At 45.5% G+C, this 25643-nt stretch overlaps 1 protein-coding gene across 9 annotated transcripts in view; it reads left to right on the forward strand.

Moving 5' to 3' along the window:
• The window catches only part of Prosap (SH3 and multiple ankyrin repeat domains prosap), a 128544-nt gene extending 103539 nt beyond the window's left edge, over positions 1-25005 (forward strand). For 3 of the 9 annotated variants that reach the window (XM_071713337.1, XM_071713338.1, XM_071713336.1), the window contains 14 exons: positions 4988-5113; positions 9101-9281; positions 9560-9879; positions 10312-10576; positions 13911-14637; positions 15054-15286; positions 16117-16293; positions 16528-16798; positions 16881-17082; positions 17238-17547; positions 17639-17832; positions 18006-18176; positions 19261-19564; positions 20108-25005. In XM_071713337.1, coding sequence (XP_071569438.1) covers positions 4988-5113; positions 9101-9281; positions 9560-9879; positions 10312-10576; positions 13911-14637; positions 15054-15286; positions 16117-16293; positions 16528-16798; positions 16881-17082; positions 17238-17547; positions 17639-17832; positions 18006-18176; positions 19261-19564; positions 20108-21351 — 4725 coding nt within the window. In that variant the 3' untranslated portion in view covers positions 21352-25005. The remainder of the gene's footprint in view (positions 1-4987; positions 5114-9100; positions 9282-9559; positions 9880-10311; positions 10577-13910; positions 14638-15053; positions 15287-16116; positions 16294-16527; positions 16799-16880; positions 17083-17237; positions 17548-17638; positions 17833-18005; positions 18177-19260; positions 19565-20107) is intronic. The other 6 variants (XM_071713339.1, XM_071713345.1, XM_071713343.1 and 3 more) reach the window with 4 other exon arrangements.
• The last annotated feature ends 638 nt before the right edge of the window (positions 25006-25643 follow it).

The following is a 25643-nucleotide window of genomic DNA, read 5'->3' on the forward strand; positions in this document are numbered from 1 at the left end:
AATTTGTCTTACAGATTGATACAAGTGAATCTTTTTTAAAATACTAATAATATTTCTAATAATTTATAGTTTTTTTAATAAATTCTAATAATAAAATAATTCTTTTAATAGTTTTGTCTAATAAATAATTCTTCTAATAAATGTAATTTTTCTAATAAATATAATTCTTCTAATAAATTCTAATAATACTTCTAATAATTTCAACTATATTTTAACTTAACACTTGCAGCTGCCATATATTGAATTAAAAGAATTAAACTACTTAATGTCTGTATCTTTATAAATTGTAGCGCACAAAGTTATCCTTGTACATTTATTGTTCAATTTTTGACTAGAGACAAAAATAAAATATCTTATATAACGGTTGGTATTAATGGGTGTATGTATTAATGTGTATTCGAAATACAACGCAAAAAGCGATCGGCGCGCCGTCCTATATCAAGATATTCAATTAGGCACCGACTAATACTAATGTCGATAATCGTTAAGAAATCGCTCGTTATATTTTCCAAGAGGTAAATCGTTTATCTTATCGAGATTAGTCATTAACCTTTGTTTAAAAGTTAAATCTACGTGGCTTTTTTATGGACTCGGTATCTTGCGGGATCTCAATGCGGCATGGTAGTGAGTCGATCGCTTTTGCGATAATGGTGTGAGTCAGCTTGATGGACGCGGGAGAAGATGCTTGAATAAACTTCCAGATAAATATTTGCGCTTCGCAGAATGCCTTTGCATTGTCCGAGCCGTAGGATCGTTTCAAATTAAACAGCGGCCTTATCGCGCACTGTCAGATCCAACCGGCATCTTCAATCTTGATCAATGGTTATACAAAAGTATTTTCTGCGATTTTAATCTGGGATTACGATAACTGTGTTAATTAATATTATTGTAGTAGCAGAAAATTTACGTCGATAGTATCAATTTACGTCGATAGTACTATTAAAAAGATATCGTAATACTATGTGACGTACGTTATTATGACGTGTAATGAATCGATTGAGATTATCGAGATTATCGCCAGTTTTTAGGAGTGTCCAGTATCAGGCCCCGATTTTGTTCACTTTCAGTTACGAGTGCTCACACAGAACTCGCGTTCGAGCCCTTTCCCCGCGATGCGCGGTCGTGTAAGCCAAGCGGATGTCCGAAGAACCGCTATTAAAGTCTCGATGACTGCTTTTTTCGACGCGCCCCGGCAATTTGATTTCGTATTCCGCCATGGCCGCCCCGTTTCTTCCTCTCTTTTTCTCCGTCGCGTAGATCGAAATTTTATGGGTCGTATTTCCTCTTTAACGCCGAGATGCTGTGCCCCGTGCCCGGCACAGGATGCCCGGATGATTCCACTCGCCTTTGTGTCCGTCCTCCACCCTCTCCTGTTTACTCCCCCCCCGTCCTCTTTACTTTTCGTTTCTCTCTTTCATCGCCGCCTACTACTTTTTAGGCGCGGGCGATCGTAAGTTGGCGTTGTCGTATCGCGCGGCTCAACAGATAGGTATGTACACTGATCGTCTCCCGAGGAAAGTGTAGCAAGATCCGGTAGATGAGTCAAATTTGGCAGATATTTATTACCGGATGAATCAAAGCCCGCACTTCCGTGAGAAATGGAGAAACGAGCGGAACTAAATGGTCAGGTCTTAAGTAGAATGCCTTTTACTTGGAATATATTAATTCTGTTTGCGGTACTTTTTACTAGAACAAACGCGGACCTCGATGAGATCCGGTTTTACTCCACCTTTCCACGAGAGAGATTCCCGTGCGCTCTCATAAAACTCACTCGCGCTGGAGCGCGAAAAAAATTCGGAGTGCCGATCCTTGAACCGCGCCGCGCGTAAGTTGTCATGCCGCGAGGAGAGAAATTCGCGGAGTCGGACGACGAGACGATGACGATCGGTCGCGCGTGAGCGAGTGGAGACCGCTGGCTCGCGCAAGGCGAAGGCGCGGCGCGACCCAAGAAGACGAAAACTCGTTTCGTGCTTCGTTGCGAAGGTTAAAACCGTAACGCGCACCTATCCGCCTTGCTCGTCGTCGTCGCGGCCGCTCGTGTGCGAGCAAGCGAACGCGGCCAACGCGGGCGCGCTGGCCAGGCCGAGAGCTTAAACATCGGCGAGGCTGGCCCCCCCTCGCCAGACCGCAATTACATCCCATAAAGCACGATTGAGACACGGTTCGGCCATTATTCTCCCATACAGGGCCGTACAAAAGGGTCCCGCCGTTTAACGCTGCGCGACCCTCTTTCTTGTGCATACCTCCTCGCCTAGGTCGCGGCACGCGCGCGCCAAGGAAAGAGTGGAAAAATGCGCCCGAGTTATGTCGAGGGTGTTTTTCGCTCGCGAATTCTCGAGAGTGTCGATGGGATCTCGATCGGACACCACGCAGAAGCTGCCTAAAGAGCGATCCACGTGAAGCAACTGAAGATCTGTATCTTCATTTATGAATACCTTCCTTAGAAATTAATATATCGCGTGAAGAATTTACGACAAAATCGGGAAAGTCCTTTAGAAGACGTGCAGAAGAGGAGTGCTTGAATGAGAGAATTTATTTGAAGGAACAATGAGATCCTCGAGACCTCGTCTTTCGAAAGGGTTCTTTATGGCTCCCGAGCCAACCGTCGAAAAACGTTACGAGGGAGCCAGGATGATAATGGTAATCAATTCTACTCGATTCTAATTTAATCGTTGATCATTGACTTTTTCCGCATTCGGTATACCTATGACCTTGCATCTCGCCCGTTCCCCCTGGTAATCGAAGAAACTCGAGGCGCACGTTTCGCTATGGTGCGATTATGCCGCCTCTCGGAACTTTATGAAGCAATTACCGCGGCACTAATTAGAGTAGGAGCGCCGGTTTGGCAGGACTGCTTCATTTTTATCCAGGACGTCGTGAGTGACGGAGGCGAGTCGCTCGCGAGCGTTGCCCGCGAATGAACAATGCTTGCGTCCCTGCGTGTCTCAACTCTCTCTCTTTCCCTCGGTATATCCCTCCGTGAAATTACGCGTCTCGTCTTACTCAATTTACGCCAATTAGGCAAGTTGGACTTTACGCGTGGATCAATAAATCAAGAAAGGTGCGAATTTTAGTTTTCACACAGGCGCGCTTTCTTCAATTAATTTATTTAATCTGTATTATTTGTTTTTGTTTTCGTGTTTCGTGTTTTGCCTGAAAGAAGACGAGAAAGATTATATTTTCCAACAAATAAAATAAGCAGATGGAGGTAATTAATAAAGGTATTAAGTTAATTAAGGTATTCGTTAAAAAAGGATATATGGAAATTTGTTAAAACATAGATGAGCTTTACTGAATCTGACACAAGGTCGCTTCTTCATCTCTATCTTCTTACTCATACGATCATTGCAAACCTCAATTTTAACGACGTCTCAACCACGACGAAGCTTTGCGCGACGAAGGAAACCACTGACGAGCGTGTCACGGACGCATCATTGAGCCGGCTTAGCGAATGAAGAGCGAAACGAGGACGTTATATTACTCGTAAATACGAACCTTGAGGAAAACATATTCAATGCAGCCAGTGGAAACCTCTAAAAATGACAGAGCACAACCGCTTTTCTATAATCCGGTCTAGAACCGTGCTGCGTAAAGTCGCGGTCGCTTATATTTCGGTCAAGTGCCCGCCTATCTAAAAAATCTCTTCAACGAATGATATACAATTATAGATATAAGAATTATAAAAAATCTTTCGAGATTCTTCGCTGTGATACGATTAATAATATCTTTCTCGTAAGACGATTTATCGGACCGCGAGAGTATTTAGGTCGATGCTCTCTATATGACACAAGTAAGAAAAAAAAAAACGTTAAAGCATCTGCCGCTAAATGTTCACATCCGTTTTCTCGCTCGTCAGCTGCCTTTTTTTTCTCTCGCATTTCGTGGCTTTCCCATGGTCGACCGCACCTCCGCCCATCGAGTACGGCGAGGTACGGAGACTCCCGCTCCTTTTTTTTCGTGCGAAACCTTTAATTTGGCACGTGTTGCACTCTTGGCTATTGTTGCCATGATTGTCGGGTTGGCCTGGCTGGCTGTCTTCCTTCGCATCGTCGCCGATCTTTCGCGTGGCACAAGCAGAGTATATACGGTGATAATGCGCGGTTCTCGGGTGTGCGTGGCACGCGTGTTGTGTTCCACGGCGTCGCTTTTCGCCTATCTCGAGTCGTTACCCGCTAAATATTATAATACTGGGAGAAAGAGCGCCTCTCGCCGCCGCGCCGCGCCGGCGTCGTCGAACGTCGTAAATACTATTAATGCAATCGGGAATTGATTTTCCCCGGTCCTCGTTTGGTATTCATGAGCGAAGAGTAGTTCGCCGCGTTATTCATCCTACCTATGAATACCAAAGATATTGGCCTAAGAGAATTTTGTGAACTTGTGAGAACCTTAATCGCACGCAATGCAGCTATATATTTTTACAGAGATAAGCACTTGCTAGAAATACAATTATATTTCATATTTATAAATGTTTAAATATAATTGTTTGAAAAGTGTGTATATATATGTATATAAAAGAAATCATGTACATTACAAGATTAAATAGAATTCTGTATTTAAATAATTATTATTCTTATAAAATATGAATTAGTTTCCAACTATAAATAAATTAATAATTTTCTATCTATTTGACATCGATGGAGTACTTTATGTCGAATCAAGTGGGTATTAATGACATTAATAATATTGATGTTTTGCGATATGTACAATGTACACCCTGAGTGCGCCATGCGTAATATAAATATATTCGGCGACGCATCGAGCCCTTCAATTATCAAGTATGGCATGATTGTCGTTGAAAAGAGTGAATGACCTTACGAAGTAATTGCAAATCCTATGCCTGAATCTTGTCTCGGAAAGAGATGCCCGTTCGTTATTGTTGCTACAAGCATGCGTGTCAGTCGGAAAAGTGGGGGTGGCGGGTCGCTTTGATCCTCTCTCGGCGCGAGATTCACCTGTGCCTTAATATCAAAACTTCATCGCCTTACAGGAACTGAAGGAGAGCTTCAATTACGGCCTCTTCTGCCCGCCGGTGAATGGAAAAGCCGGGAAATTCCTGGACGAGGAACGCCGTCTCGGCGATTATCCTTTCAATGGACCCGTCGGGTATCTGGAGGTAAGGAAACGCGCTCTTTTCATTCCTTTCTATTTTTTTTTTTGCCAAGTTATTCTTTTCCCATTTGCGATCGTTCGCACAGTTCGAGAATCGATCGTGCTAATTCCGTTTGTCGTCATAACCACGAGAGAAGACAAGTAGAAAACAGATATATTTATTTCAGTCAGGCGATTACAGTCAGTTTCAATAACACGTGGTAGTGTGCACGGCGAGGGCTTCCCGTTTTAGTAACGGAAGGGTTAAGTAACTTCCTCGCGTGCGCATTAAGGCTGTCAGCAGACCCACTTCACGCCTGATAGGATCTAATTACGTTTCTAAGCTGAATATAGTGAGAAGATAACAATATTCTTTAGTAGATGTGTGAAAGTACACTGGAATCGGATGAAGATTTTACACAAAGAAGACTGTAATTATCAAACAGTAAAAATTGAATCTGGAATTACTTTCTTAAATAAGAGTTATTTGTGGAGAACATGGAAAAAGTACTTTGTAAAATCATTTCGTCTTTTTTGTTTGTTGTCGACAAGGTATTCGTAAATAACGCTTGTTATACTTTTTTATAACGTTGCTCGATTGAATTTTTTTTGTAAATCAACTTTAGAAAGATCATATGTGCAACTTCTTCACATCATCTTCAGTTTCGAATTAAAGATCCTGCGCAACGATAATCGTTTCCGTAGCGTAATGAAAAAGAGAGGTCGCGGAAGTACGTATTATGTAATTAATCATCGCGATGATCCTCCGCTATCCTCGCCGTACATAAATCACTCGGTGGTCGCGGTGCGACGAATCCACGCGCATGGCACGGCTCTTGCACGGCTCTCGACCGGCGATGACTGTTGAAACGGGGGTTTCGCGAAAAACAAATAATCCGGTCCCGGGTTAACGAGATCTGGATTCTATCCCGCGGTTTTCTTGCGTAACCGGTGCTAGTTCTCATCACCGTCCACCTCGTCGAGTCCTCCGCATCGTCGTCGTCGTCGTCGTCGTCGTCGCCGTAGTTGTCTTCTTCTTCTTCTCCTCCTTTTTCTTCTTCTTCTTCCTCTTCTTCTTCGGCTGATCCCGATCGGTTCCACCGTGCCAGCTGCACGTCCCTGCTTCGTCGCGGGAGATTCACTTTCAGGGACGGCTGACTCATACAACTTCTTTGAACCGTCTTTAAGCCGCATTCACCTCGCACGAGTTACAAATTACATGGGGGCCCCTCGGCGAAAAACTCGCGTTTAACGAACGCCTGTCAGCGGGATCCCCACCGGACAATGGGGCCCCGTGGTTTTGAAAACCATAAGTCTGAGGATATGTCGCGAAGATCTCAGCCTTAACAATAATACCCTTACAGCGGGACTACGCTCTTCGTAAACATAGGTGTTACGGGTTCTTAAGAGGTATCACGTTTCATCAAGATTTGCTCGTTATTATTTAATTAACAATGGCGTTACTGGCCATTATCTTGACAAACCATCGCGAGATTTAATATAATAATCTCTTCGTAGTATACAACGCTTGAATCACGTTTAAGTAACGCCTTATTAAATTAAATAATATTTAAAATTGAAAATTAATGTAAAATAGGTAAATAATTTACGAAAATAAGATAAGCAAAAACGAAATTACTTTATTCTATTTTTATCTATTTAATGGAATCAAAATTATTTCAGGAAGATGTCCCTATCAAACAAATGAACGATATTGAATGAGGCATTATTTATACATTAAGATATGCCAGGATGTTATTACATCTACGTTGAATAGGAAGTGAACTTCCCGTTCAAATCGCTAGCATTTCGCCGTAATGTTAGCCTTGTGCCAACAAAGTTTCCTTATTACGATAATCGATCCCTGTCAATCTCAAGACTCGCTTTCGTCACGAAAGCCGGAGGAAGTTAATTTCAGGGCTACTTCGACTCGAGGCCCAGTTCCTTTGATCTTGCTTACGTATCGTCGTGAGTTACAATCGGAGCAGGACGTGGGCAGACTTTGGCGAGTCGCAAATCCATGAATGAAAAATTAAAATTGACGGCCGCGCGTCGGCGGTGGCTGTCAGCCGAGCGCCGCGGAATAATTAATTATCAATCGAGAGAGTTACGCCGGACAAGCTACGTCGTCGTACGCAACATTCAGGAATCTATTCAGGATCAGCATGAATTATGTGTTCTTTCTCGATTTCATCTCCGTGGATATACTCCGCGCCGGCTCGGGCGTAAAAACTTACTTTGCAGCTTCACCGTGGTTGCTTTCTTTATCCGCTCCGACGTATTCGCTTCCTGCCGCTTCTCCGGTGGAATAAACGAACCCTTCCGATGGAATTTACGCAGAGCTAGAGCGCGACGCGGAGATAGGAACACGCGGGCGCGTCTCACAATTCTCATTTTTCATCCTCGAATCTCGCTCGATGCTCGAGCTCCCTGCTATATAGTATCAAAGTTGGGATAAGCGGGGCACCGTTAGGTCGAGCTGCCGCGCACAGCGCGTTTGTTCGTCCGCATTCATAACGCGATATAACCGGCTGATGCGCGCGCGATGTAATCCGCGCGATGATGATGGCAGCGCGATGCACTTACGCATCCGGCGTTACCGCATGCACGCGTTGGCACAGTGGTCTTTATCGGGCTATTATTGGTCGCGTACAATGCGGCCACGCGGTCGCACTTCTCGAAAAGAAGTCGCGTTAGATGACGGAACGTGATTCTTCGCGACACCGTTTTCACAATGCTGTCTCATGCAAAATTATTGCATTATCCGCGATTAAATAAAAAATTAATTACGCATACAGCAATTCAATTTATAAGATTATAAATTGAATCGAACATTATGTACACGAAAAAAAATAATGTATTAACAGCATTAAGTATTAACAGCAATCTAATTGAAATTACACACAGAAAAGTACATACTACCTACAAGTAAATATTAGTACTTGTTCTAAGTATTTCATAAGTTTATGTATCCGCAAATCTACCATAAAGTCATCGCAACCATCACATTTACACAAAACATATTCTAGATCTTAGCAAGTTTAGTACTTCAAACAAGAATATTTAATTAATATAAGAATTCGGTTTACTTACTACATATATAGAGTCTACGGAAGAGAAGCATTGTATAATATTGTATATAATATTCTTGAAAGAAGAATAAATTCTTGTTTTGGGCACAAAATAATAAACTTTTCTAAAACTTGTGCCAAATATATCTTAAAACTATTATTAAGAAAATATTCTTTGTTGAAGAAAACTATCACTTAAAAACAAATAAAATAAAATGAAATAATTGATTTCCTTGGCTGTAGAATGACATTTTTCTGTGTGTAATCTAGTTAATTCAATAACAGTATTAATGTTATTAAATAACGTTCATTTATTTAAAACAAAAGCATGACTTATGCGTTTCATTAATACAGTTATTGAATTAACAAGATTGCATTTTTAATAGAAGCGAATTTAAGAGAGAGTAAATCAGGTTCATTTTCCCGAGGGCGTAGCCGTGCTTTACGCATCTTATGTCACATCCGGTTTATTGCGTATTCATCGATAATGGAGAAATACGCGTGACGAACGTATTCATAGTAGATTGTAAGAAACGGCAATTATAACCGTCCAGGTGAGACGATCCAGGCGAGATGAGATACATTTACGCGATAGCCATGCGCGGCCGTTCTCTCGCGCGCGGTGTATTTACATAAGTACTACTAGAGGAGCTACCGCGGATCTCTCGCTGTACCGCGACAAATTGCACGCGACGAAGACAGTCGGAGAGTGAAATATCCGGGTATCTTATGCTATCGGCATTTAACGGTTTTATTTGATCCGCTGCATTATCGCGTGTAATATAGAAATAATTAACTCGCGTCGGGCAGCGAGCGATAAATTTCACGCTTTTACGTTCGACGAGACGGAAAGTGACGCGCCGCTAAATGGCCGTTCGGTAATCGTTCGAACAACATCGGTGTTTTAGAAAGCGTAAGTATCACCGCCAAATAAATTCCAGCTCAAGTACAAGAGGCGGGTGTACAAGATGCTGCATTTGGATGAGAAACAGCTCAAGGCTATGCACACCAGGACGAATTTGCGAAGGCTATTGGATTATGTGCAGAGCAGCCAGGTCGAGAAGATCGCGAAGATGTGCAGCAAGGGGCTGGATCCCAATTTCCATTGTCAAGAAACAGGAGGTAATTCGCAATTGTTCAATTGCGGGGAAAATTACTAAATGACTCGTGAGTGATGGAGCCTGATTTCATCAGTTTCGTCACAACGAGACCCGCAAATACTTATCTTGAAATAATTACATGCATCATTTTACGAATGTTATAATACTTATATTCTACCATGTAGATAATATTATAAAATTACAAGATAAAAATATTTTCCATGTTTTTATACGAAAAATATCGCAAGGTTGTTAAAGCAGTAACCAAAAATTTGGAATCTTTTTTATTCTCGATTCCAGAGACGCCGTTGACCTTGGCAACGACCTTGAAAAAGCCGTCCAAGGTCATAATTGCGTTGGTCAATGGCGGTGCTCTCCTGGACTATCGAACGAAGGAGGGTTTAACGGCGATGCACCGCGCCGTCGAACGGAACAGTTTGGAGGCGGTGAAGACGCTTCTGGAGCTGGGTGCTAGTCCGAATTACAAGGATACCAAGGGCTTGACGCCGCTCTACTACAGCGTCATTTACAAGACCGATCCGATGCTCTGCGAGACGTTGCTTCACGATCACGCGACGATAGGGGCTCAGGATCTCCAGGGCTGGCAGGAAGTTCATCAGGTTTCGCTCATTTCTTTCCTCCGTAGATCTTTTTCATCGGCAAACAGAGTTTTATAAAAACGTTGAAGAATCCGTAGAATTATAGGATTAGTCATATTTCTTGCGGATATTCCCATTGCGTGAATGAACAGATCTTGATAAGATCTGACAACATTTTTTATCTCTTTATCATACTTTCCGATAACGTTTTAACAACAATTTCATTAGAAATATTCGTTGATATCGATTGTATTAATTCTTTGTAAAGCCATTTCTCCGTAAAGCGAGGCTTAATCCATTACGGTTTCATTCATAAATTCTCGCGTGTGGAAAAATACTGGAATTAGAGCGCGCTGGTTACGAGTTAGCGAAGAATGCGAGACTTGAAATCATTGCCATTGAATGGATTTCCGCGTCTCTAATACGCGCCTACTCCGCGCCGTATGCCCGCAGGCATGTCGCAACAATCTGGTGCAGCATCTGGACCACCTGCTTTTCTACGGCGCTGACATGAACGCGCGCAACGCGTCCGGTAACACGCCGTTGCACGTGTGCGCGGTGAACAACACGGACGCCTCGTGCATACGTCAGCTACTCTTCAGGGGCGCGCAGAAGGACGCGCTCAACTACGCGAACCAAACGCCGTACCAGGTCGCGGTGATCGCGGGCAACATGGAGCTCGCCGAAGTCATCAAGAACTATCAATCGGAGGAAGTCGGTGAGTTATGGAACGTCGCACGAAACGTGTTAAAAAGAAAATCGGAGCTCTCCCGCTCTCGACGAGGAGGGGGGACGCGGGGAACGCGGGGGCGCGAACATCCGGGGGGGCGCAGGAAACTCGCTTGGAGAAGAGAGGTCGAGGCATGATGCTGCAAGAATAAACGACAGACGTTGACGATCTTCTACCTCTCCACCCCCCCCCCCCTGTCCCCCGTTCCTTCGCGTTCTTGCTTCTCTCGCTCTCTCGCTCTCTTTTTCTCGAACACTGTTCCGTCGTTCTCGACGGCTCGTTGCTCGCGCAACGATGATAACGCCGAACGGCGAGATCGTCCTTCCGGGATCACGAATGGGACGAACGGACTTGGAAGACGGATAACCGTAATCTCGTTACTCGACAGGATTTTTCTATATTCAGTAGCCACACCCGCGAAAACTATCAACGTGCCTGTCGGATTCTAATCCCCTCTCTTCTCGCGAACGCCGTACCATTTATTAGATAAGTTAAAACTCGGTGTCGCGAGTATCAAGATTTATTGGCGAACGCGATGGGTTTCGGGAGCTTTTTTGATTATCCGATATAATTTTCGATATTATCTCCGCGATATCGGCCGGATAATAAATTGAAATAACTTGTCGGGATCTTCAAAGTAGTGGCTAGTTATCGCGTTATCGCCGATACCGTTGTGTATTTCGAGACCGATATCTACAATATCTACGATTTGTTTGTTGAAACAAAGTCGCATATGGCCGTGATCGTGCGACACGATTAGCTTCACAAATGTTATCTGATAAGGAATCGAGATCGTGGCCTATAAACCACGTACGCTTTCATATGGCATGATTATAGTTGGGCATGGCATGAGCATGTGCACGCTGCTTTTCCCGTAATACAGAGGTAGGCATCGGTAGGTGTAGTTTCTCTCGATCGTAGTTACTTAGAGGGTGCTTCTGGAATTGTATATTACACGCGAGGCGCGCTGTGAGAGCGTGACGTATACGTGTGTGCAGTGTGCGTGCGTGTCAATGTACCTCTATCTACCTGTGTCTGTGCTGTGTGTGACGAGTAACGTAAAGATTTACAATCATTTGTCATGGGATTTTTGGTGGTGATGGTCGTGTATGACGTCGAGTACATTTGTGATACCGCGGTGAAGTAACGACACTACCTCTTGATAGATTGCTTTCCAGTAACTAATGGTATTGTATTTTTGGTTCACTGTCGAATGGATCAGTGCTGCCGGATCGGGAAAAATCGCGCCCTTCTCTTAATATTATTAAAAAATTACCTTTTTAAAAAATGAGTTTAAAAAGTCGCCAAGTGTATGTACGCGCTAGTATGAAAAATAGTTATATATTGAAAAAATGTTATACAAAATTATTTTTATATATTCAGTCAAAAATATAAAATAATTGTGCATTGTAACGTAAATGGTGTTGATTTCCGTAAGAAGTTAAGAACATTTCATAATTTTAAAAATTGCGTCCTCATTTTATGATCTCTGATATTAAAATAAAACTTGGTAAACATAAAATTTGGATTATAGAATATTTTGTTGTATTTTAAAGATTTTAAAGATAAATATTAGATTTTACTAAATTTTTTTTAAAAACTACTCGGCATTCTAACGGAAAAATTTCGTGAAGGAATGCATAAATCGAGTATTTTTACGTTAAATCGAACACGTTGAATTATATATATATTTTTTCTGGCAGCATTGAATTTGCAAGAATGTCTTGACTAGTAATGTTTGGTAGTTCGAGATACGTTGTGAATCGACGTGGCCCCCGCGGGTCGTCGGAGTCTCCGAAGCCTGGAAAGGAAGCCTGAAGAAGCGCGTTCCGACGACTCCGCGACGGCGACGCCGATCGTCTGTGCACATGACGTATTCCGACGAAACTTACCCGTAATTTCGAGCACATTGTATCGCACAAAACGGATACAACAGAACGGGGATGGAGTCGTTATCCTTGCGTGTGCTTTCTACCGCTTTTCCGTCTGTACAGGGCGTCCCGGAATAGAACGGAAAGTGGAATAGTTAACGTTGTTTCTGCTCAAGTTTTTTTTTCGGGCTTCATTATTCAATATTTTATCGCTTAAGCCTTAAATCAAAATTCTCTGTTAAAATAAAGTTCACTCCGAATTAGCTTCCCAAACAGCAGCGTGTCCAAAATCGGGACATAACACGTCTTTTGGACATCATGTGAGACATTTTAGAAATATCTTTGAGACGTTTTATGTCCCGATTTTGCGTGGAGTTACTAATGATATTACAGGAATATATTTTCGTCTTGAAAGTTAAATACGGGTTAAATAAGGCGGTTTTTCAATTCAGCTTATATCTTGGAAATTATTAATGTCTGGGTATTTTCTCCGACAAAAAACTCTTACAAGAAGTAACGCCGTCCACTTTTCTTTCGGCTCCGAGACGCCCTGTACGTGTCGGTACTAAAACGGCGAGTGCAATATCTGGTTGTCCGGAGGGGGTTACCCGGGGAGAGCCAATAACCATCATCGTCGCCATCGCGAAATAACATTGTGCGTGCGCGCGTGTGTGCGTGCGTGCTTGTGTGTGCGACACGGCGACCGCTTGTAAGATCGCTTTTGCAAAAATCCCGCACGGCGATCTTCCGTGCCGGAACACCGGAAGATCGATCGTGAAGAACGGGGCCCTCCTCGAGGGGGCCGTAACTCTTCGTTTTAACAAACATAATGTACGATGTACAAACCATCGCGATTAAACGCAGATAATGACGACGCATAAATGCCGTCGCGATACTTAACGCGCGCTCGTCGATTAAGTAATTTGTTCGATATCTGTTTCGGTCACGAAACATTGTTTTCATCGTGTACTACGTGGCTTTTGATACACGTGTAATTTATCCTTTCAACCCTAGACAGTAAAAGCGGTATCCAATATTCGTCATTTATGATTTTGAGACTTTTAAGTGACACGACGTTTGATTAGAAGTTTTATCAGATCGTCAGGTTTTAAGAAAGAAATTTCATGAACCTTGTTTAATTAAAATTAATAAAACACGAAATCTGATTAGTACAGAAATTATTGTGTATTGAGTACATATTTTATCGGAATGAGAAGAGAAATTTTACACTGTTTAGGGTTCTCAGCATATTCTTGGCTTTCGCGTTCTTTCCGAACGATCGTAATTCAAGTATTCAGTATTAACCGACACGATTTTCACGATTTTCGCCCCTGAAGACTCGCGTCGACGCTCGTCTGAGAAGACGGCCCCAGAGTACATCTCGCGCCTACTCTCTTGTAAGGCTAAGTAATCCTTTCTTTACTTAACCTTGCAACCCTTGCGATTTTCAGTACCGTTTAAAGGGCCGCCACGCTACAACCCGAAACGGCGATCGGTGGCCTTCAGCGGCACCTCCACGATGATGACGACGAGCTGCTCGGCGAGCAATCTGGGCACCCTCACCAGGATACCGTCCACCGAGCAGCACGCGGTGGCGTCTAACGCCGGTGGTGGTACCGCTGGTACCCTTACCAGAACCATCTCGGTGGAACAGTACTCGAGTATCACGCGGGTACCGTCCGCCGAGCAGTACGCGACCACCGCGGCGGCGGCCGTGAGCCTGAGCCGAGTACCGTCCACGGAACAACCGTATCCACCACCTCCGTCGTCCGGCATGCTCGTGCGGGCCGCGTCCGAGGAGAAATACGCGCCGCCCGGGTCTATGCTGAGCAGAGTCTCGTCCGGCGAGCGATACGACGCCGCCCTGACCAGAGTACCGTCCTCCGAGAAGTACCCGGCCGCTAGCACGCTGATCAGAGTACCGTCCACGGAGCAGTATCCGGCCGCCGCGGTAGGCCTGACCAGAGTACCGTCCACGGAACAATATCCCTCCACCGGTGGTGGGATCGCGATCGTCGGTCAGACGACCGAGTCGAGCCACCACCACGGAAGCCTCGGCAGAGTACCGTCCGTAGAGTCGAGCAGAAACGATTTACCGAGAATACCGTCCGAACAGAACGGCCACCGACTGACGTCGGAGTACCAGAGTCCGAATTCCTTGAGAGATCCTAACGTGAGGTAAGCATAGAACGAGCAAAAATCGCGCGCGCGAGCGCCGCCGATCGCTGGACAAGCGCGATATAAAAAAAAGTCGCGCGGTTAAAGCGAGAGCGGACACGCGGGAGGGAAGAAAAAGACCTCTTCTCCTCCCCCCCTCCTCCCCCGGGGAGACTCATCAGAGTTCGACAAAGATAATTCTCGCTTCGAGTACGGTCGACACTCGCAAGCAGTTCGACGTTCGTTCGGTACGCTCGCGCGGTCACCGATGCTTCACCCTGACCAGGACCGCGATCCGCGTGTAAGCTGACTGGAAAAAAATAAAATAAAATGATAATAATGCGTCGCATCGCGGCACGCGAACCTTGGTCTTGGTCGGCGCGAAGCGCGATCGATCGCGACCGGTGTACCCTAAGAGTTGTACGCACCATTTCAAGATTGCCGAGCGCCGCGGAGAATTATTCGAACTTGAGAATGGAGGGCCTGACGAGGCTGCAAGAGCACCGGCTCGAGCTACAGCATCGCCTCGATATGCACAGAACGCAGATGGAGATGCCGCCGTCGCCGTCGCCGAGCAGCAGGAGCTTAGCGCCTTTCAGCTCGGCCAGCTCGAGCCTGTCCGAAGGCAGCAATCAGCCGTCCGGCGAAGACTCGGCCAGCATCGTCACAGGTACACTATTCTTTTCTCATTCTATCCCCCTTCAACCCACACCCTCTGCGCCCGCCCTACGACGGTGAGGGGACCAGAACCGCGAGAAGTCTGCTCCTCGATGATCCACGAACGAATCTGCGGAAACACGAAACACGAAACACGTCGTGTATAGATACCCCGGATCCCCACGAGAGAGCCAACTGCCAAAGATATGAGGAAGCGGACGGTCGTGTTTCTTTTGCTGAGCATATCGCGCGTGAAATGACGAACCATCGTCACGTTTGTTGTGTACCATCACCACCAAAAACCGGCGGCGGTGCGCGAAGGTGGTCGAACGATACGATGAGAGAGTTTAATCGGACATCCCACATGGCTTTGATGGTTCGTGCATGTTTCCGTTTTTTTTTTGTGTCCCCGAGGATATTAGAGATCCCGAGTTGATGGACTCCTTGCCAATCTAACGAGCGAGCTGTGGGCGAGGTCTCGCTCATGGAGAGAACACGTTGCGCTTATTATTTTCATTAGCGGCCCGCCTTTTAGGATGCGACGAATGTGACGCGACTGGCGATCTCTAGAGCTCTTTTGCCGTCGTAGAACACACTCTATAGGCGAACCGAATTGAGTTGAGTTTTTCTGAGGCCGAGTGCGCTGAAGTTTTGATTTAGCGTTAAGAGTTAGCCGTTCTTATTCTTTTTTCTTTTTCTCTCTCTCTCTCTCTCTCTTTCTTTCTTTCTCTGTCTCTCTTAAGGGTTTCGATTTCTTGCATGGCGTTTATCGCTCGGTAAGGCGATGCGGGGCGAACACGCTGGGCATCACGCTGAGTATATCCGACCGTTGTCGATTTCTAGACAAGAGCCTCGGCGACACAGCGTCCGACGTGATCAGCGACAGTTCCGGGGTGGGAACCTCGCAGTCCGACACGACCAATTCATTATCCATTCCCGGCACGACGGTGGTCTGCGTGGAGAACTACAACAGCGGGATCGCCGGCCATCTGACTATCAATCAAGGAGACATCCTTGAAGGTACACCACCAGGCAAACCAGCAAAACGTACTCCTCTCTTTCTCTCTCTCTCTCTCTCGTCTAGTCTCCAGCTCCGTTGACTTTGCAATCGACGGCGACGTAACGTCGCTCGCTCGATGTCCCGTGACTTTCCGTCTTCCCCCATGATTGACACCATCATTAACACCGTGATTCCGTAATTTGGGACGACAGAAGCCGTCTCACACTCTGTTTCTCTCGATTTCTGTTTTGTAGGTAACGCCCAGAAATATTTTTTTGATAGCAAGCGTGTTTTTGTTTCTTTATTTTTAACAGTCACCGGTGCCACCGACTGCGGCCTCCTGGAAGGGGTTTTGCGCGGACAGGGTACCGGCCTGTTCCCCGCGCATTGCGTACAGGAGGTCCGGCTGCGCCACACGAACATACCTCTGGGCCCGCAACCCGCCAGGGACGGACGAAATCGGGTTCTGGGTCGCAGAGAGTCGCAGCACAAATACTTTGCCACCGCACCCAGATTAAAGAAGCCGTGAGTTCCATGCTCGATCACTTTTTAAATCGTTCTTAAAGTGTATTTAGCGAGAGATACAATAATGATTTTGAACTCCCAGTGTCACGTCGGAGCCCCGCACTGTTGTTCTTCATCGTTCGAGGAAAGGCTTCGGCTTCGTGTTGCGCGGCGCCAAAGCCACCTCGCCACTAATGGAACTCACGCCGTCCGCCAAGTACCCGGCGTTACAATATCTCGACGATGTCGATCAAGGAGGCGTGGCCGACTTAGCGGGTCTCCGGAAAGGGGATTTTCTCATTCAAGTAAGTTCGCAGGGATATTAAAATTTACCGCTAACAATAAGTACGACAGGAATAAGTTATTTTTTTATTTATTATTAAAAGTCATCATCGTGGAATAGTTTTATATTCTGAATTGGAATGAATTAGACTACATTTTTCTCTTGCGAACGTTCCAGATCAATGGCGAGGACGTAATGACGGCCTCCCACGAACACGTGGTCGATCTGATAAGGAAATCGGGAGAGTTGGTACGAATGACCGTGGTCTCGCCGGTGATCAGTCTTCCGAATTCCCAGTCGGCGGCCGCGTTGCCAACTAGTCAACCGATCCAGAGACAATACGCAACCTTGCCACGCAAGGGTAACAACAACGTAGTGATCGGCGGTACGCTCGGCAGGTCTCCAGCTCCTGTACCGCCGCGAAGAGATCCAAAGACCACGCTAAGCGTGGGACGAGCGAGAGCGCGATCGATGGTCGCGGGATTAGGTAACAGATTAGAGATCAAGATTAGAGATCTTACGACATGTAATGGACACCGAGAGACATCCATGCTATGTGTTTATGATGTTTCTCGTAGAAGGAGGCGGCGAAAGGGACGATCGCGACGAAATCGCGTCGACCGACGCGAAATCGAGCAGCACGGAATCGATTCACATGCTGCAGCAGCCATCGATCGGATCGAACACTGGTCAAAACACCCCGGTGCAACCGAGAACAGCCAGCATTCGATCGCGTCCGACCTCCAGCAGAATCACCGCCGCGGAACTCGAAGTAACTATCTCTCATCCGCTTGCGCGGCACGCGCGCCGGACATGCTCCCCTCTCTCTTTCTTTCGCTCGAACACAGAATCTATCCGTGGCGCTCGTTGTCCTCGAATTGAATGGCATTGTATGGCACGAGACGAGACCGAGGCTTCAGCTTCGTCCTTTAATTTCTCTTCCAGGAACTATTTCAGCGGCAGCAGGGTAGCGCCGGCAGTCAGTACAGCTCGTCCATGATGAGCTCCTCTCACTTTCAGACTACTACTGGTCAGTCCACCAAGTCGCATCCGTCGTCGCCCGCCAAGACCGGCAGGGTGTACGCGAGCGTGGCGGAGATGAAGCGCAAGGGCAAAGTAAGGATGACCTGCCTCTCAGTTACGAGCTCGCACTCGCCCTCTCGTTCGCGTGTCTCTTTTTAACATTTTTAACACCCTATAGTTGACAATAAGCCCTTCGATGAAAGCTGCCCTAGATAATGGCAATTAACTTGTTTGTTTGTTTGTTTGCTCATCTCACCCATCAGTAGTTTGATCGAACTCTTTCTGACACCCCCCCTTTAGACAACTACTTTTTGATCATCCCTTAGTCTCTAATAGACATGTCTTTTTTCTACTTATTTTCCTCGTATCATCCCCATCGATAGTAATTCATTAATGCAATATACTCGACTCGACGGTTAAGGATACCCCGTAAGAAAAGTCTACCAGCGTCGAAAGCGTCATCCAGCGTTTGGTGAACGCTCCGCTCTCTAGGCAATGGTAATGGTGGTTGTTTTCTTTTGCATGTGTGTTATAGTTTGCGCGTAAACCGGTGCGAGCGCACAGCAAGGGGCGGGCCTGGTGCGGGCGAGACGACGAGGACTACTACTTATATTACTGATCGAAAATACTTTGTTTCTAGCTCGTCCGTGGCTTGCATGATTTCAGGTGACTAAGCCATTTGCTAAATGAAAAGAAATCTGACGTCCGGAAGGGCGTTAGGTACCACCTACAGCTTCACGTGTTCACGCCTCAAGTATGATTAACCAATTGCCGCATTTGCATTTAACCAAAGTTTAGCGATTTTTCTCAGTTCCTTAAGTCGCTCTTCAGGATTAATTCTATAAGCATGGAAGGCTAACGATACGTAATTATCTACGTCCTTCACAGTATTCGACAGCATTAACACTTAAATGACAATTTCGCTGAGTCAGTAATGGTAGTTGGTCACGGTAGCTTGGAGTTCACGCTTAGCAGGAATACGCTTCATCCTCGTATCACATTTCTCCAATGTCTCCCTTTGCCGTTTGTTTCTCACTCTATCCCTCGTCCCTTCACAAAGTTTTCAATCGCAATTCTGTAAATTCTTCACGCTCCGAGTTTTTCAAAGTTGGCAAGGCGACGACGCCGGCGTTCACGAGTCGCAGTCTGTACGAGCCTCTTGTTCTTACGTTTGCAGTCGCAATCGAGAGTACGCTTCTTCGGTGGCTTGGGCGGCGGTTCCGATCTTCACAGGGACTTCCACAGCACGCCGGATCTCAACGTGCAAGCGCAAGCGTCGTCCCTTCTGGCGCCCAAGTGCCATAGAAGTCAGGAAGACGTGAACGCCCTAAATGGTAGAAATGGGCTTCCACCACCGAACCATCCACCGCCACCTCCGCCGGTCGGACAAGTCGTCAAGGTGAATGTCGGCGCCAACGTGCCGGACGTCGTTACGCCAGCCTCGGTCTACGATAACATGGCGCATATTCAGCAGGTCAAAGGTAATTTATATCAAAGTCATTTTTTGACAACCTCGTTTATAACTCTCTTTTGCTATATTAAAGTGATTTGTCGCACACGGGCTTTGATCAGAATAAATATTTTCAATTAAGCATACATTTATTCTTCCAATGTTTTGTTGCACCATGAAAATATTGCTATGAAAAATATTGTTATATTTTTCAAATTATTATTAACCGGTTATTGCGATAAATATTACCACATGCCTCGGTAGTCGAATTGGTACGACGCCCTACACGGAATGAGAAAGGTTCCAGGTTCGAATCCTGGCTGAGGTAATATTTTTCGCAATAAATTCTTTAGTTTTTAGATAATTAAATCGAGTCGATTTAATTTCGGGGAGGGAAGGGTTTTAATTCCAACAATAACTGTGTTTCAAGTCCGACAAATAATCGGCGCGCAGTTAAATAAAGTTGGAAAAAAAAATATATATATATATATTTAGGCTTTATGCCCCTTTTTCATACGTTTGATTTTTAATCATTAGAGCCTTCTAAGATTATTGTTATATTTGTTTTACACAGAACTCGCGGCAGCCGCGGTCGAAGGTAGCTACGGAGTGATGTCGAGCTTCCGGCCGTCGAATAGCGCGAAGCTGTACGCCTCGCCGGAAGACATGAAGACCGTTGGATATCGCTCGCGTAGTCTACCAGCTAATCGTCCGCATCTGAGGAAGTCTCACAGTCTACGCAATCCGCCGTGCAGCACGACGTTCAAGTCGTCCGGCAGCCAGCAGGCGTTGAATACCAGCGTCAACATGAACAGTAACGGAAACGGTAATAATTCGATCAACAACCAGTACGCGCAACCGTTGAAGACTACCAGGAGTCACAGTATTGCCGGTATTCGCGAGCGAAAAAAGAAGACTGCCGTGAGCACTAGCTCGTCCGTCACGAACCTCTCGTCGATCGCGTCCGGCGCAAATGGACAGTCCGCGCCACCCTCCTCGGCGCCGCCGATCCCCGAGCCAGATTACAGTCTGTCGGAATCGGAGAACGACGAGGGCGAAGACGAAACGGATGAGGACGGCGAGTCGGAGATTGCGAAGGAGCTGGAGAAGGCGGCGGCGCGAGAGAAGCTGGAGGCAACGCGGGAGACGTCCGGCAACTCCAACACATCTGGCTCTAGTTCGTCGGGCAGCGGTTCGCTGCCGCACTCGTTCAGCGTCGAGGAGATTCAGAAAGTGCGCACGCAGTTAAAGTCGTCCAAGAGCCATCCGAATGACTTCCTGCTGCAGCAAACGCAACAGTCGCTCGTCGAGGATGGCGACAACAGCTCGAGCGGCGTCAGTTCGGACCAGGACGTGCCGGTGGGCCCACCGATGGGCTTCGACGACACCGCCGCGCGGAATCTGGCCAATCAGGAGAGCAACCAGCACTCGACGCCGGGAGGCGCGGCTCTGCTGACCGGCGCCGGGCCGATCGAGAAGGAGAGCAATCAGACCAAACGACCGGGCTACGGCGGCAGCGGTTTGCTGACCAGGCACGCAGTCAGCCTGGCGCAGCTGCCGCCGCCGATCGAGGCCGATGCCGAAGAGCAGAATAACGATCTGTACGTGCCGCCGCCGCCGGAATTCAATGCCGGTCCATCCGCCGGCGGTCAAGACCAGGAAGTGGTGGTGTTCGCGCCGCCGCCGCAGTTCAGCGACAACAAGCAGCAAACGCAGCAGCAACAGCAAGCCGCGGCGCAGAATCGCGTCAAGATAATCGGCGCGATTCCCAAGGTCGCCGGGAACCAGGTGAAAGCGTCGGGCGGTCGGTTGCCGTAGAGAGAGAACCACAGATCGCAGCACGAATGATTTTATTCGTGTATTCCTTCCCGACGTGGCGAGCAGGAAGAGAATTTTTAACACGTACATCGCGATTTCGAAGTCAATATATTTAGAGGCTCTCCGCCTTTTCGGTAGTGATCACCGCGCGACGAGCGCACTAAATTTAGACTATACTTGATCCGGTAAGAAGGGATCGACGATCCGCGCGAGCGTATATAAAGCGCGGTCGCTTGGACGCCACTTTTTTCCAAGAGTAAATCGTATTCTAATCGAGCGTCGTAGGAAGTATACCGAGGAGATAATCGAGCGCGTTTTTACCAAGTAAGTTAACGAGTGTGAGCGTACGTCCGATTGCACCACAATAGAGAAGATTGGTTTGTCGCACACGAGCGCATTGGTCAATCATAAGCTTGTCTTTCGCCAACCCTGTCCGTGAGTGAGCCGACAGATCCGCAAACCGATTCGCCGCGTCGTAAAGAGAAAACGTGAGCGGCCTAAGGGCACGAAGGGAGCGAATATACGCAATTCCGACGGAAGAGGACGAACAACCGAGAGGGAGATGGAAAGGAGGGAAATGCATTTGATGCGTGTACGCGTGTATGAGTTGTGACGCGTGAATGTGCGATGCATATCGGTTTGTTTTTCATGTTTCTATCGAACTACGAGGTGTGTTTTAATACTTTTACACGACCACGACCACACGACACTCTTCGCTCTGATGAGAAATACGGAACTGTCGAGGCAGGTTTTTTGCAAAGTCGCTTCTAAACCAATTTTAAAGCAAAAGCATTTACAGCAGTCTCGCTCACTCTCGATCCCCCCTTTGCCGACGAAGCGTCGACGGCGATTAAATGTCGAACAAGCGCGGTTTTTTGTTTAGTTTCTCTCGTATCTAGACACTGCTCAAACGCCTAAGCTCACAAAGCTCTACTCGCGAAGTCATTAGAGATTCTTCCTAGTTTGTAATTGCAAATATTATTAATATTATTAGTATTATGATTTTATTATTATATTATTAATATTATTGTTAGAGCATTGTTATCATAATTATACGGCGACTATATCGCTCGACTGACGAGCCCCTCGAGAAAGCGCGTAGTCGCGTCGCGAAAGAATGTGTAGCACTATACTTCGTTATAATGCACCATCATTACTCCAGCCTGTGTAAAGTAAATCGTAACTCCTTCCATCCGCGCGAAAAGCTTCCTTGAGCCGGAAAACTTTTTTGTGTCCATGCATCACTGTCGAATATAAATATGAGAATCAAAGTCGTGCGGACGAGAAATCTCTTGCGAGCACGAAATTGGCGAAGTTGAAAATGATCAATTGGATCGGATTCTCGAGCTCTTCGTCGAACAAGCGCGGCCCATTATCTTTTTGCAAATTAATTGCGAGTATGTACATATATACATATATATATACACACACACTAAACCTTCCTGGTTATCGTTTCTACGCCTTCGCGAATGCTGGACAAAAACAAAAGTCGCATTTTGTGTAGCACAAGTGTGAGCGCGCGTGAGTCGCCGGGTGGTTTTTGTGACGTGGAAGAGGCCGAGTCAATCAATACGTTTTTAAATGTTCCTTCGATATATTTCATTGTCATTTTTTCATGTAAGCACCAAGATCCAACAAAGCGTAAATACCAAGTACATGAACATCCTTTTTTGTGTGTGTGTGTGAGTACAAATAGTCTGCGAGATATTCAGATATCTGAATATTTTTATCGGAAATATTATATAAAAATTATTAAACTTATTTAGGAAGATTTCAGAACAAAGTTAAAAGATTAAATAATTATAAGAACTATAATGCAGAGCATTATATTTTATATATTTAACTTTCTTTTTCGAACAACGATGACTTTCTCTAGATTTTATGTAATTTACTAAAATTATATCTTATTTTATAATTTATATAATATAGTAATATAGTAATTTATTTATATAATTTACTAAAATTATATAAAATTAAATCCTGATTATATAATCCAACTTTAATATTACAAAATAATGTTCCTGGAATAAAGAAAGTCGCTATATTTAATATCCACAAATATGAGATATCTGGATATTTCAATGAAACATACGCACACATCCGACGACGTTTACGAGATGTACACGCTGTGCGGGATCGCGCATCATCCGCGGGATTATTCCGTAAAACTCTCGCAGTTCGGCAAAAAGCAATACACGACGCGAGTGCATCATGACGGCTCGTACAATGCAGCAAACGGAGAGATCGGCCGGGAGACGAGGCTTTATTTTTGTTCGCCGTGCACGTGGCGCGCGCGGCCACGTGGCGTCCCGTGCGGAGCACGTGCACGACATCAGTTGCGTGCGCCAGCGGATGTGCTTAAAAGCGCACGGTTTGCGGCCGAGATTATATATATACATTATATATATAATTACGACATTCCTGCCAAAAGTAATACAGTAGTCTTATATATCAAAATTAACGCGAAAGAGAGAGAGAGAGAGAGAATTAACGTTGCGTAACACGACGACGCGTAAGAGGACACACTTTGTAATCTAGTTGTTCCTTCCACAGCCCCCCCCCCCGTTCCCTTCGTTTCTCCCCCGCGTCGCCACGCACGATCGATCCCCGCGAACGAAGAAACGTGTCATCCTGGACGAAGGGGGATCCGAGGATCGCTGCTAGGCGCGCACGCGGATCTAATTTCCTTGTTAAAACCTCTACCAGTAAAGTATTTATATATGTATAGTATATGTATATATATATACACGACGCGCAACACAAGACTGTTCCCCACACACGTGGCGAGGATTAATCGGCCGCGGAAAATTCGAGAGAAACGCCGCGATGCCTCGGAGATGTCGCGGAAATACCGTTAAAATCACCGGTTCGCGCGCCGCGTCTTGCGGTCTCGACGCGAGGAGGACTAAAACACGCCGCGACGTGAAACTCTGCGATTTTTAACAGTTCCGTCTCGGATTAGTTAATTACTTCTGAAAAGCCCTCTCTCGCGCGCGCGCCGGGGGTATTCTCCGACTCCCGTTGCCGATTAATTTACGCCACGCGGGGAACGCAGCGCGCGCGATACAGAGTGTATCGAAAAACGAGTGATCTTATTACTTGCCCGCGGAAAATTTTAATATTCGATGCTAAGTAGTAAAATCGCGAGAGCGATCGAATGCAGATGAACGGAGATAGCCGATATATCGGTTTTGTGCCGTTCATCCGCGATCCGCTCGACGGTACTCCAAATATTTGCTATATTCAGCTATTTAGTCTCCCCGATGAAGCTTTTAGTAAGGATCGGACGCAAATTTCATGGGGATATATTCGTACGTGCATTTCTCGAGACACTCTGTATACCGCGCTCCGGATGTGAGAATGGCAAGTGCCAAGGAGAGCCATCGAGAGCCGTAGCTCGATAATCGTACTGCGACCGACTGAATTTTTGGACCCAACTTTTTATTATCGTCTAGCATTCCTACGTTTAATCTCGCTCCCCTGCTCACCCTCTTCCTCCTACCCACCATCGTTCTTCATATTTCAGTTATCACTATCATTAATATTATTATCAAGCAATTACTACTAGTATTTTGTATTATAGGTATTGTATTGTAAATTGCAAAGTACGTGCAATGTTTCGACGATGAATAATAATCAATCATGTTCAACTAATCCGTATGAGGCTCTATTTTTACCTTTTACCTTTTACAAATTTTCGGTAACGCCGACACCTAGCTGATTTCACCAATGACTACCGGAACGCCCCTGAAAAATCCAGTACCGGTCACCATTTTGGATGACCATCATAGCGATCAATATGTTAATAATGCGTCACGGGATATTTCGGGATATGTTAAAGCGTTATTCATTTTATTTCAAATCGCAATCTTGTAACTTATATAATTATTTGTATCAAGTTTGTGTCATAAGAAAATTTTCGACTCGTAATGTTAGGGCAATAATTAAATTGCTAACTAAAGATTTAATGGATCTGAAAATATAATGAAATTTTGCTGAAATGTATTTGAAATACTCTCTCAATTGACCCCATGTCATTGTTGTTCCATCCATATTTCAGTAAAAATTCAGTTTTCAGTTAAAGTCAGTTACCTAATTTTTCGTTATATCTAATATTTAAAAAAATGTGTTACTACTTTTCAACGGTATAATTTAACTCTCCTTATATTTCACAGTAATTACATTACATTCATTTTGAAATATATATTCAGTAATTTTTCAATTATAATTTTATTTCATCGATTTCAGCAAAATATTTCCATCAGGGAATAAGATGGTATTATTTGACGTGG

The sequence above is a fragment of the Temnothorax nylanderi genome, unplaced genomic scaffold, assembly GCF_030848795.1.
Source record: "Temnothorax nylanderi isolate EJ_2023f unplaced genomic scaffold, tnyl_v1.0 TNYL_tig0123_pilon, whole genome shotgun sequence".
Classification (NCBI taxonomy): domain Eukaryota; kingdom Metazoa; phylum Arthropoda; class Insecta; order Hymenoptera; family Formicidae; genus Temnothorax; species Temnothorax nylanderi.